The following is a 13,266-nucleotide window of genomic DNA, read 5'->3' on the forward strand; positions in this document are numbered from 1 at the left end:
ATTAAATGATACTGCAGTTACTCAAGGAAAACTCAAGTTTGTCTTCAATTTACACATTCCATGAGAAAAAGGAAGAGCCATATGTCCTATTAAGTCATTGAGACTCATTAAGAATAAAAATTGTGGTGAAAAGCCTTAATTACTAAATTTTAAAGCAGCGATAATTTAATTTTTGTTAGTGTCCAGTTTTGCATAAATTGCAGTCATAGGTGAGTTAAAAGTATAGTCATTGCCTTTATCACATTTGTGAAGTTGATGAAGGCAAGGTTTTGTCTGTCTAATTTGTGTATGTATAAGGATACTTGGGGATCTTTACAGGAATTAAACAGATATGCAAATTTGTACATAAAGTAGCATGAACATCATTACTAGAATGCTTATCCGTGAAAGGGTTATCTTTTTTGAGATCATATATAGAACAAACCATCCAGCTGGACTGACTGGGACCCTTTGTAATTGCTTTCTGTAGCCCATCTTTCAATGCACATCAGCTTTACACCGTCATAGACATCGCTCCACATTTCCCATGTTGTACACCCTTCTCATGATGGTCTTATTTACAAGATCGATGTAAAGTACCCTGTGAACTAGAAAACATAACTCACAGAGATTCTTCTTATAATTTGCTGGCACTGAAAGTTGGCACTGGGATGAAGCATTTCATCTCCCTTCCTAACTCCTTTGACTGCACTTCAGCGAGTTGTTCTTGTGTGCACTGTGTAGCAACTTCCATGAGAACAAAGCAGACAAGGGCTCTTAGCTGCTGCTCACGTTACAACACAGTTCTCATTTTCTCAGAAGATTCGGTGAGGGTAAAACTTTGTTTTCACCTTTGTCACTGAACCCATGTTCATTTAAATGTCAGCTGTGCTTCTAAGAGCATGCCTGTCACCTTGGTCTTTGGTTGGATAATAAAACTGCCTTTCCAGAGAACCAAATGTCAGAGATGCTAGACCAAATAGTGGTTACAATTCCAAAGGAAGTAATGTAGTCTTATTCATAAATGGGATTAACATTTTAGACATTCATTTTAAACACTACCTCAGTTAACAGAGTATAAAATCTGTGGTTTCGTCCCTCAAAACTTAACAACAACTATTCTTGTTTGTTTTTCTTCACAAAAAACTATGCCCATCCTTGCGCACCTGAGTCAGCCATCCTGAAATTGAGGCTGTGCCCTAGTGTGTTTTGTTTTGACTTTTGACTGTTACTCTGAAAGGGGTGTGTGTGTGTGTGTGTGTGTGTGTGTGTGTGTGTGTGTGTGTGTGTGTGTGTGTAGAGAGAGAGAGAGATATTATATCTGCCTACAGCACTTACTTTGGGAAGATATCAGAGCTTTGTGATCATCAGTGTATTGGGGGAAAATTGTCCATGCTTAAATTTATAGTGCTATTTGGTTTAACCATGGTTTCACCAACAGGTGTAATACATTTCCTTAAGTACATGTATAAAAGACTTTTATGACAAAAACTACATGCAGTGCCAAGTGATTAGCATAGGTGTCTAAGACTATTAAATTATAGAAGGTTATGAATGATGTCAATGGTAAAAGAAATCATTGAGAAAATTGTCTATTAATATTAGATATTACCAAAAGGTCAATACTGTAGTTTTTCAAGAGTTTAGAATTAATCTTAGTCATATAAATTTATACTATTAATAATTATTTAATAATTTGGAGGAGTTTGGACAGTTAAGCTGGTTGTAAACTGTGAATTTCTAATTGTCATTTCTAATTGAAATTTTTTCAAGAACAGATTTCAGCTTCACATACTAAGGAAATACTGACAAAAAAATGAGAAATTTAGTATTTATAAGAAAATAGGCTCTAAAATTTCTTATGCTTTTCTGTTTCTGCTTAGAGTATATTGGAGGAAGAAAGTGTTCTCCCTAACTTAAGTGTTTCTAATAAAGAGTGAGAATAGAGACATCCCGTAAGACAGTGGCATTACAAGGCTGTTAGGAAGTACGTGCACTGTTACTGTGGTGATGTATCCAAGTCACCGGGAGCCAGTTCTCAGTAGCATTCCTCTCCTACCCAGAGCTTGAGACAGTTGAAGCTGAATTCATCCCGTGGCCCAGTGTGTGCAGTGGGATGCTCACATGTGTGTAGACTGTCTGGTGCTGTCTCCATGCACCTTCAGTCTCTTCAGAGGATGCCGCTGATGTCCATTCAAAGCACAGACTATTAAGCAATAAGAAAACAAAATTGTCTGTTATGCAAATTATAATTGTGATTATTCTTCTGTGGTAAGAGTTAGGTGCTAATTTTGTGTAAGAACGTGTGACCACTTTAGAAATACATTTTGGAAGTAACGTTTTTACTCCTCCTTTTAATTCCATTTTGTCCCAAATTCACAATTCATGAAAGAAAAGTAGAATAGATTGGGAGACTTCTCAGAAGAGTGCTTGCATGAACATTTCAGATTTTCCTGAGTGTGGATTGGGAGAGGTCTCCTTTCTCTCCTTACTGACAAAGCCTGTTGTTCCCATCTTAACTCCCTTAACTTGGAGAGTGTCACTACACTGAGTCTCACTTCCAGGCCTGCTAGTGACTCTGAGGGCAGTGCTTAGGAAGACAGAAGTCTGCGAAGTCTTTTCAAGAGCCTTTTTCTTTTCATTTCAGGTCCCTAGGGGGGTTCATTAAAGTACATTTATCTGACTCACAGAATGAGGGGTTCCTCCCCTTTGATAGTTTTATAGTTAGGTGGGTAACTCTGCCACAGATGCATGAATTGCACATTTTGACTCTATAATACTTAGTATGAACAATTAATTTATGCCAAAAAGGAAACATTTCTTACAATTTTTCCACTTACCTAGGTTGATTTAGCACAAAATGCAAAGTCTTGGGGCAGAGTGGGAGTGGTAAAAATTTTTAATGTATGATTGTTGAAAATGTTCCATTACTGGCCTGTCAAAAACCCTAACAATGCATTGTGAAACAAATGATGTTAATTAAATTAGCTTTGAAAGTGGTAAGAGATCATAAAGAGAATCTCAGACTTAATGCTCTCTGACCACATGACCTTTTTCTTTCCTTTTTTTTTTTTTTTTTTTTTTTTTTTTTTTTTTTTTTTAATAATCCGCTGCTACATTTTTGGAGGTTCTGGTGTTTGTAGGTCACTGAACAGACATTGAAATCTGATTTATATTGTATAACTGTAACATAGAAAGAAAAAGTATTTATATATTTTCCTTAAGAATATTTCATTGAGTTGTGTATAATTTAAATAAGATTTGTCCCCAAATGGTTTTGCTCACTTTGATTTTTTTGTTGTTGTTGTTATTGTGGTTGTATTGTTTTTGTATAATGTGTACAGTTTATGTTAAGGGCATTAAAGCCTCCTGAAACATAATCTTATCAAAGGGATTCATTGTTAATAAAATGTACTTAAAATTCTTAATCTTCTGGTGGTGTTGGCGTTATTTGAAAGTTCAATGTGTTTCACTGGACCTTGATATGAATCACATGATGCTGATGTTGACAGGTGTGATTTTCAGTAAATCCAGCTTTTGAGTCTAAATGGGGATGGTCTTGTACCAATTGTACTTTCTTGGCATTCTTCCACATTTAGTATGATATACTTTTTAATTTCAGATCACTTTTGTGAAGGACTTCGACATAGATAGTAAGACAGTGCCGTGTAAGGTGTGATGCCAGTAGTCTGCACACACTGGCCTGAACAGATAGCCTCTGCCACCTTGGACAGGATATCACACCACAGGACAAAAGCCAGCTGAGAAATAAGTCACTGTACTAAAATTTTTAATGAATATTTTGTGAAACAATATTCCAAAGCTTTGTGGTTTTCTTAGCTTATTTGGAGCACTAGGCCAACTTCATACACTTAGAGCTAAGAATTAGATGGAACTCAGGATCTTGTTTGACTATTTTACCCTTTGGGTTCTAGAAATATTTCAGTATTTTCTAAACCATTTGAGACAAAGCAAGCTTAGTCAACAGAGTTTATTGATGTGACCTTTAGTCTAATTCACCTTAGTTTTCCTATAAATACATAGTTAGCAAATGAGATCAACTGTGAGGCTGATACATGCAGTCCGACTGTACAGACATCTTTATGCACATATAAAGGCCAACATCACGTGTGTGTCTTGTCATCCTTTTAGGACTGTTTCTCAATGGAATTGGATGGTGACTAGGCTCTGGCCTGTGAACCGCAGGAATCTCATCTTACACTCTGTGCGCTACCTTTTCACTTTGCTGATTGTTTGTTCTGCAGGAGTGTTTAGTTCATGCAGAACCTATCAGTTCTTGAGATTGTCTCCTGTGCTGTTAAAAGTCCTTTTCAATGCTCGCCTGTGTCTATATCATAAACTGATTTTGGTTTTTCCTTTTAGTAGTTTCAGGTCTACATCGGAGTGTTTGATCCATTTGATTTTTGTACAGAAAAATGGGTTGAACGAAATGGGATGTAATTTGAACCATAAGGATGGGAAATTTCAGTTCTGGCTCCATTTACTGGAGTCTGTCTTCATGGATATTTTTGTACCTCTGTCAAGTATTAGGTGGCTGTATCTGAGTGGGTTTCTTTCTGAGTCCTGAGCTGTATACCATTAGTCTATGTGTGTCTCTTTTTGTGCCCATTTTATATGGTTTTGTTTTTATGGCCTGGAAGTTATAATAATTTATGATTGGGTATTACAATGTCTCCAACATTTGCTCCTTGTGTCAATTGCTTCCGATATTCAGGATCCTTTTTACTTCCATGTAAACTTGGCAATTTTTTTCATCTGGTTCTGTGAAGAATGCAATTTGAAATTTTATGGAAATTCCATTGAATGTGTAATCATAGTTTCTAGCACTTGTTTTTACAGCTTTCTTTTAATCCAGACCCATGGTACTATTTCTGACATGTAAATGTAACGTATTTGCCAGATATAATTGTCTCAGAGGCTTACTACTAAATAAATAAGCTCACCTTTCTAGTTCTTTCTGAACTTTGGCTGGCTAACTCAGCTGTTCTGGCTAAGACTTTCCAAGCTGACTGATTCAAATTGACATCTCTTGGTGTCAGAATGAATTGTTCTGCTTTGCCTCAAACTAACTCTAACACTATTTTCTAATCTTCTGGATTCAGTCACCACCTGCAACCCGTATCTGTTACACTGTCCCTGTAAAACTGCTTCCTCCCCCTTTCTTCCCCTAATCTCTAAAGTCACCTCTCTTTCCTGTCATCAGATCTTTCTCTGACTCACTGCTTTATCTCAATAGACACCACTTTCAAAGATGGCTGCTTCCTTCTACAAATTAACTTTACATACATTGAAATCAGAGGTGTGGGCCCTGCCTGATCCAGGGACCAGGAACCCAGCATTGGGACCTCTGTTCCCACCCGGCGGCTTTGGGGCATAGAACAAGGGCTCGGACCATCCGCCACCTGGACCAGTGGAGATCCAGGGACACAGACCAGATACAAGGAAAAGGCAAAAACATATCACAACAAGATGGCAAGAGGAAAGCGAAAGAGCATATCCCAAGGAAACCAAGACAACCTGGCAACACCAGTACCCAGCATTTTGTTGCATACAGGAAACTCATCTCAGAGACAAAGACAGACACTATCTCAGAGTAAAAGGGTGGGAAAAAAACTTCCAAGCAAACAGCCCTAAGAAGCAAGCTGGAGTGGCTATTCTAATATCGAATAAAGTAAATTTCCAACCAAAAGTTACCAAAAAAGATAAGGAAGGACACTTTTTACTCATTACAGGGGAAATCTGTCAAGAGGAACTCTCAATCCTTAACATATGTGCTCCAAATACAAAAGCACCCACATTCATAAAAGAAACCCTACTAAAGCTCAAAAAATACATTTCACCCCACACAATAATAGTGGGAGACTTTAATACCCCACTCTCACCAATGGACAGGTCATGGAAACAGAAACTGAACAAGGACACTAAAACTAGCAGAGACTATGAACCAACTGGAATTAATAGATATCTACGGAACATATCATCCTAAAGTAAAAGAATACACCTCAGCACCCCATGGCATCTTCTCGAAAATTGATCATGTAATTGGACACAGAACGAGCCTCGATCGATATAAGAAGATTGAAATACTCCCATGCATCCTCTCAGATCACCATGGTCTAAGTCTGGTCTTTAACAACAACAAAGACAACAAAAAGCCCACATACGCATGGAAACTAAACAACGCTCTGTTAAACGATAGCAGGGTCAAAGAAGAAATAAAGAAATTAAGGACTTTCTAGAATTCAATGAAAACTAAAACACAACACACCCAAACCTATGGAATGCAATGAAAGCAGTACTGAGAGGAAAACTCATAGCCCTGAGCACTTCCAAAAAGAAACTGGAGAGAGATTACATCAACTTGACAGCACAGCTAAAAGCTTGAGAACAAAAGGAAGCAGATACACCCAAGAGGAGTAGATGGCAAGAAATAATCAAAATCAGGGCAGAAATAGACCAAATAGAAACAAAAAGAACCATCGAAAGAATCAACAAAACCAAGAGCTGGTTCTTTGAGAAAATCAACAAGATTGATAAACCACTAGCCAGACTAACTAGAGGGCAAAGAGAGAGTATACAAATTAGCAAAATTAGAAAGGAAAGTGGAGACATAACAACTGAAACTGAGGAAATTCAAGAAATTATCAGATCCTACTACAAAAGCCTATACTCCACAAAGTTGGAAAATCTGGAGGAAATGGATGAATTCCTCGACAGATACAAGATCCTAAAGTTAAACCAGGAACAGATAAACCATCTAAATAATCCCATAACACCTAAAGAAATAGAAGAAGTCATCAAAAGCCTCCCAACCAAAAAAAGCCCAGGTCCAGACGGGTTCAGTGCAGAATTTTATCAGACATTTATTGCGGACATAACACCAATACTTTCCAAACTATTCCACAAGATAGAATCAGATGAAATACTACCTTTTTTTTTTTTTTTTGAGGTTATAATAACCCTCATTCCTAAACCACACAAAGACCCTTCAAGGAAAGAGAACTTCAGATCAATCTCACTTATGAACATTGATGCAAAAATACTCAACAAAATCCTTGCAAACCGAATCCAAGAACACATCAAAACGATCATTCACCATGACCAAGTAGGCTTTATCCCTGGGATGCAGGGATGGTTTAATATAAGGGAATCCATCAATGTAATCCACCATATAAACAAACTCAAAGAACAAAATCACATGGTCATCTCACTAGATGCTGAGAAAGCATTTGACAAAATTCAACACCCCTTCATGTTAAAAGTCCTGGAAAGAACAGGAATCCAAGGTCCATACCTAAACATAATAAAAGCAATATACAGCAAACCAACAGCCAACATCAAACTTAACGGTGGGAAACTTGAAGCAATCCCACTAAAATCAGGGACTCGACAAGGCTGCCCACTCTCCCCCTACCTATTCAACATAGTACTGGAATTCCTGGCTGGAGCAATTAGACAGCAAAAGGAGATCAAGGGGATACAAATCGGAAAGGAAGAGATAAAAACATCACTCTTTGCAGATGACATGAGAGTGTACTTAAGTGACCCCACAAATTCCACCAGAGAACTCCTACAGCTGACAAACAAGTTCAGCAAAGTGGCTGGATACAAAATTAACTCAAACAAATCAGTAGCCTTCCTATACTCAAAGGACAAACCTGGAGAAAGAAATTAGAGAAAAGATACCCTTCACAATAGTCACAAAAACTATGAAATACCTTGGTGTGACTTTAACTAAGCAAGTGAAGGACCTGTATGACAAGAACTTCAAACCTCTAAAGAAGGAAATCGAGGAAGGTCTCAGAAAATGGAAAGATCTCCCATGCTCGTGGATTGGAAGGATCAACATTTTAAAAATGGCAATCTGCAGATTCAATGCAATCCCCATCAAAATTCTAACCCAGTTCTTTATTGAGTTGGAAAGATCAATGTGCAATTTCATATGGAATAACAAAAGACCTAGAATAGCGAAATCCATCCTCAACAACAAGAAAACATCTGTGGGAATCACTATCCCCTGACATCAAGCTATATTACAAGGCAATTGTGCTGAAAACTGCATGGTACTGGTACAGAAATAGGCACGTGGATCAATGGAATAGAATAGAAGATCCAGAAATGAACCCTCGCGTATATGGTCACCTGATTTTTGACAAAGGAGCTGTAAACATTCAATGGAAAAAGGACAGCCTATTCAACAAATGGTGCTGGTCCAACTGGCACTCAGCATGCAAAAGAATGAAAATAGACCCTTTCTTATCTTCTTGTACAAAGCTCAAGTGTAAGTGGATCAAAGATCTCCACATTAAACCAGGTACACTGAAACTATTAGATGAGAAAGTAGGGAAAACCTTAGAACACATAGGCACAGGAGAACATTTTCTAAACAAAACACCAATGGCTCAAGCTCTAAGGTCAAAGATTAACAAATGGGACTTAATGAGATTGCAGTTTCTGTAAGGCTAAAGACTTTGTCAAGGAAACAAAACGGCAGCCAACAGAATGGGAAAAGATCTTTACCAACTCCACATCAGATAGAGGCCTAATATCCAAGGTATACAAAGAACTCAAAAAGCTAGACACCAGAGAAACAGTCCTATTAAAAAATGGGGTACAGAGCTAAACAAAACGTTCTCAACTAAGGAATATCGAATGGCTGAGAAACATCTAAGGAAGTGCTCGAAATCCTTAGCCATCAGGGAAATGCAAATCAAAACAACCCTGAGATTCCACCTCACACCAGTCAGATTGGCCAAGATCCAAAACTCAGATGCTGGCAAGGTTTCGGAGAAAGAGAAACACTTCTCCACTCTTGGTGGGGTTGTAAACTGATACAATCACTCTGGAAATCAGTCTGACGATTCCTCAGAAAATTGGACATAGTACTACCTGAAGATCCAGCTGTTCCACTTCTGGGCATATACCCCAGAGACACTCCAATATACAACAAATATACATGCACCACAATGTTCATAGCAGCTCTGTTTATAATAGCCAGAATCTGGAAAGAACCCAGATGTCCTTCAGTAGATGAATGGATACAAAAATTGTGGTACATTTACACAATGGAGTACTACTCAGCCATCAGAAACAATGACTTAATCAAATTCTTAAGAAAATGGTTGCATCTAGAGAATATCATCCTGAGTGAGATAACCCAGTCACAAAAGAACAGACATAATATGTAGTCACTGATAGTGGGATGCTAACCCCAGAAGCTCGTACTGCCCCAGAAACAACTCACAGACTGTGTGAAGTTCAAGAAAAAAACAAAACAAAACAAAACAAAAAGGTCATGCTCAATCCTTACACACTAAGAAAACGTTGACTAATTCGGGGTTACACCCTGTTTTACATGTACTTTTTGCTCATTGTAACTAATAAGACCTTAATGCAGAGTATCAAACCTTAAAAAAAAGAAAAAAAAAAGCCAAGCACTGACACAATTGTATTTGTATACATTTATGCAAAAATGTTTAAATTTTTTTCTTTTATCTTTGTTTTTTAAAATAAAGTTTAAAAAAAAGAAATCGGAGGTGTGCACTAAGGGCATATTTGTATTCCAGCTAGATCATACTGTAATCCAGGCCATGTGTGTATTCTGGCCAGATCACATAGACCTAAAAGGTCTTTGGATGTGTTCCCTTTCTAGAGTAGCCATGTTGCTGGTTTAAAATTCCTCTGCACTATTATCGTCAATTTCTAAAGATTGAAAATTAAGATCTTTTATTTCTTTGTTTGGGTATGATATTTTTTTCTGCAAGTCCATTATTGGCATATAGAAAAAGCTGCTGGGTTTTTTAATGTTGATTTTGTATCCTGCAGCTTGCTGAATGTGTTTATCATACCTAATAATTTTCTCAAGGAGTCTTTAAGGATTGATGCCAAGAGTATATAAGGAACTTCAAAAAACTAAATTATCAATAAATGGGATGAGTAGACATTTTTAAAGGAGGAAAAAGATCCAAAAAAGTATAAAACCTTAGCCATCAGTACAAACCAGAGCTTTGGGATTCCAACTCAAGCAAGGAGGTGCCTGCTATGAAGAAAGACCATAAGCTAGAGAGATGGTTCAGTGGTTAAGAGCACTGACTGCTCTTCCAGAGGTCCTGAGTTTAAGTCCTAACAACCACATGGTGACTTGCAACCATCTGTAGTGAGATCTGATGCTTTCTTCTGGTGTGTCTGAAGACAACTACAGTGTATATAATAAATCTTAAAAAGGAAAAGAAAAGAAAAACGTTGATGAGGATGTGGGGTAGAGGAACCAATTTGCAGTGTAGACAGCTACAATGTCAGTGCTGTTTTCATAAGCTGCAGATAGACCTGACTGTACCACTTTACATGCGTGCCTACCTAGCAGATTACTTAAGTCAGCATGGCATAGAAACATATAGAAACATTTGTGTATCTGTGTTTATCACTACAGCTTACACTAGCTAGCTAGGGAACTAGCCTAAGGAGCCATCAACACATAGATACAGAAATTGGGGAATGTTCACATTGGACTTTATTAAGCTGTAAGTTGTATGACACTTGCAGGGAGATGGGTGGTACTGTAGTCATTACATTATGTGAAATAAGCCAGACTCAGCAGAATAACCCTTTGTCTCCAAGTGTCCTATTACATCTGTTGCTGTTGGGGTGAAGACCGTAACAAACATAGGAAGAGGACCATAAGAGGAACAGAGGAAAATGGAAAACTGGATGTCCTATGTTTCTAAGCACAGATGTGTGCTGAACAGACTCTTTTTTTGGGTTGAAGGGAGGCAATTCACATCCTTTTTTTTCCCCCCATATAGTTCAATAACTGTTGAGCTCTTATTCTGTTAAGGTTATTAAAACAATGTGATTGTGAAATATTTTTATTTTTACTTTATTGAAACAGCAAAAAATAACTGATGTTTTGTGGATTGTATTTTAAACAAAATTGAAATTTAAAAAATCACAAATCAATGTCATTAACATTTCTGGGTGCAAGTTTCCAGTGAGAAATCCATTGATGGAAAACACAAACAGGGCTTTTGCAATACTGAGCAATACTTGGCCGTCTTCTCCCACCTAGACTGTTCAAGACACTGCCTGGTCCTAGGTTAGGTTGTAGTCATGTTTTCTAGCAGAGGTTTGGTATTCTATAAAGAGAAGATGGTACAACCTGTGCAGAACAGTCGTGATTGCTGTTACTGTGTTCTGTGGCCATATGCCCTAGCACATGCTATAGCATTTAACAGCCGCGCATGTGCACAAAGTCATCATTCCTACCACGCTTAGCTAAGAACAAGACAAAAAACACCTCTCTACCTTGTTCTGCAATGTGACAAGCATTAAGAGGAAGGAACCAACGCATGTTCAGCTATTACATATAGTCATTCCTCTATGGCACTTTCCTGGAGTTAATTACCAAGATCAGGAGGAGTTCAGACCTTACCTAGAAATACATTGTGTACAGTGGGTATTCTGCCTGCCGTGCCCTAGTACCTGGTGCCTGTGAGTGCTACGAAAATTATTAATACCTTATTTAAGGAATAACAAAAATCTATAAGTTTAGTACAGATGTGTGTGTGTGTGTGAATATCTTCTTTCTGAGGTTGGCTGAATCTCAATGTGGAACCCAAAGATAGGACAAAATGTATTTTGTCAAAAGACATGAATTTAGAGCCAACACAACTGATTTCTTCAGTTTAAAGTTCTAGCTAAATTACACCCAGTAGTGGGGCTTTAGTATTTTAGCATGTCAGGAACATGAGACAATTCTTTTCAACCAGACAGCCAAACGTGCAAAGAGCAAAGATTAGTTTGTGAAATAGATCATCCAAATACAGCTTTCGTGGGGTGGGGTATATTATATGTAAAAGGCATCGCTCCATAAAATGTCCTTTTTTTATTTTCTGAGGTAGTCACAAACTAAGGAGGAAGACTGAAGTCTGTTGAACAGGCAGTCACCTGGACAGCAAGTCTGGAACCCTTTGCAATCCTGTTTTATGGCAGTAAGCTGGACAGTCTCCTGTCCGTTTGCCCAGCTCATTAGTTGGTGTCAGTGTAGAGTCTATTATAGCAGTGGCTGCAAGTTCTCACTTCAAGGTATGGCCAAAATCTAGCTTGTACCCTTTCCGTCAAAGGTGATAAATCTACACAAAGTAATTAGTCTTGTGGCATTAATCGAAACATCTGATCCACGTGTTTTACCCTTAAACTATTAAGGGTAAGTTTCCATGACAATGTTTCCTCACTGCAAACCAAAACCCAAGGGCCATAGCCGTGCTGTGCAGTCTTGAGTAGGTGGGCTCTGTGAAGTGACCAGTGTGTACCCTGTGTCAGGCTTGGGTGAGTCTGGGACAAATAACAAGGCCATGCTCCAGGGTCCTGCCGTTTCTAAGGAAGCCTTCAGGGTGAGCACCACGTTGTACAGTTCTGGTCTTCAGTCTGTCAGTCTGTAGTGATCATTGATAAATAGCATTGCAAATAATGAGCAGCCTGGAACCAAAAGCCAGGGCACTTGGCGTTGGCAGCTACATCCCCCAAAGTGCCTGTAGTGCATGAAGTGCCTCGGTGCTGCGCCGTGTTTACTGCTCACCTTGGCCTAAGAGGACCATTGAGGTCAAACTGTTATTCTCCTTCAGAGAAGGTGATGTGAAGCTCCCTGGAACTGCCATTTGCTGTTTATACTCTGAACCGTGCACCGCCATGGGTGGACTCGTGGCAAGCCTGTCCTTGTCTCCACACATGGGTGAAGCCAGCTGGGACACATAAACCAAGCTAGTTTCTTCAGTCGGACTTTCAACTAGGGACTTCATGTAGTCATTTTCTAATGCATTCTGTAACTTGTTAGGTGGAACCAATAGCCCTAGTTGGTGTGCTGTGTCCTTTAGGGGTCCTGGAATGAGGTGGTGGGAACCAGAATCAAAAGCTGACTGATCATAAGTAAAATTCTCAAAGAAGACGCAAGGCACAGGGCCCGAGGAATCCTTTTCTGTTGGCACAGATGGAAGCTTAGTGGGTACATCTTCAGCGTGAAGCTTCCCAGAGCCTACACACGGTGTCTTGCCGCCTTCTGCTTTGTTTATAACTTCGAGGACATCTGGAATGCAGTCTTTGACATTCATTATTAAGTGAGGATTCTTCTGCAAAGGAATCAAACATACGTAAGATAAAAGCACAAGAGGGAGTATCCAAGTGTATCATGTGTCCACTGTGTGTGTGCACTGAGAGTTTCGAATTCCTTCTTGACCATATGTTAACTTGAAGGTTGTGGCAAAAGCCAGATGG

At 38.7% G+C, this 13,266-nt stretch overlaps 1 protein-coding gene across 1 annotated transcript in view; it reads right to left on the reverse strand.

Moving 5' to 3' along the window:
• Positions 1-10,628: 10,628 nt before the first annotated feature.
• Positions 10,629-13,266, reverse strand: part of OSMR (oncostatin M receptor) — a 57,897-nt gene continuing 55,259 nt past the window's right edge. The window contains exon 18 of the mRNA XM_080933879.1: positions 10,629-13,121. Coding sequence (XP_080790005.1) covers positions 12,564-13,121 — 558 coding nt within the window. The 3' untranslated portion in view covers positions 10,629-12,563. The remainder of the gene's footprint in view (positions 13,122-13,266) is intronic.

Source organism: Micromys minutus, assembly GCF_963924665.1.
Source record: "Micromys minutus genome assembly, chromosome: 20".
Lineage (NCBI taxonomy): Eukaryota > Metazoa > Chordata > Mammalia > Rodentia > Muridae > Micromys > Micromys minutus.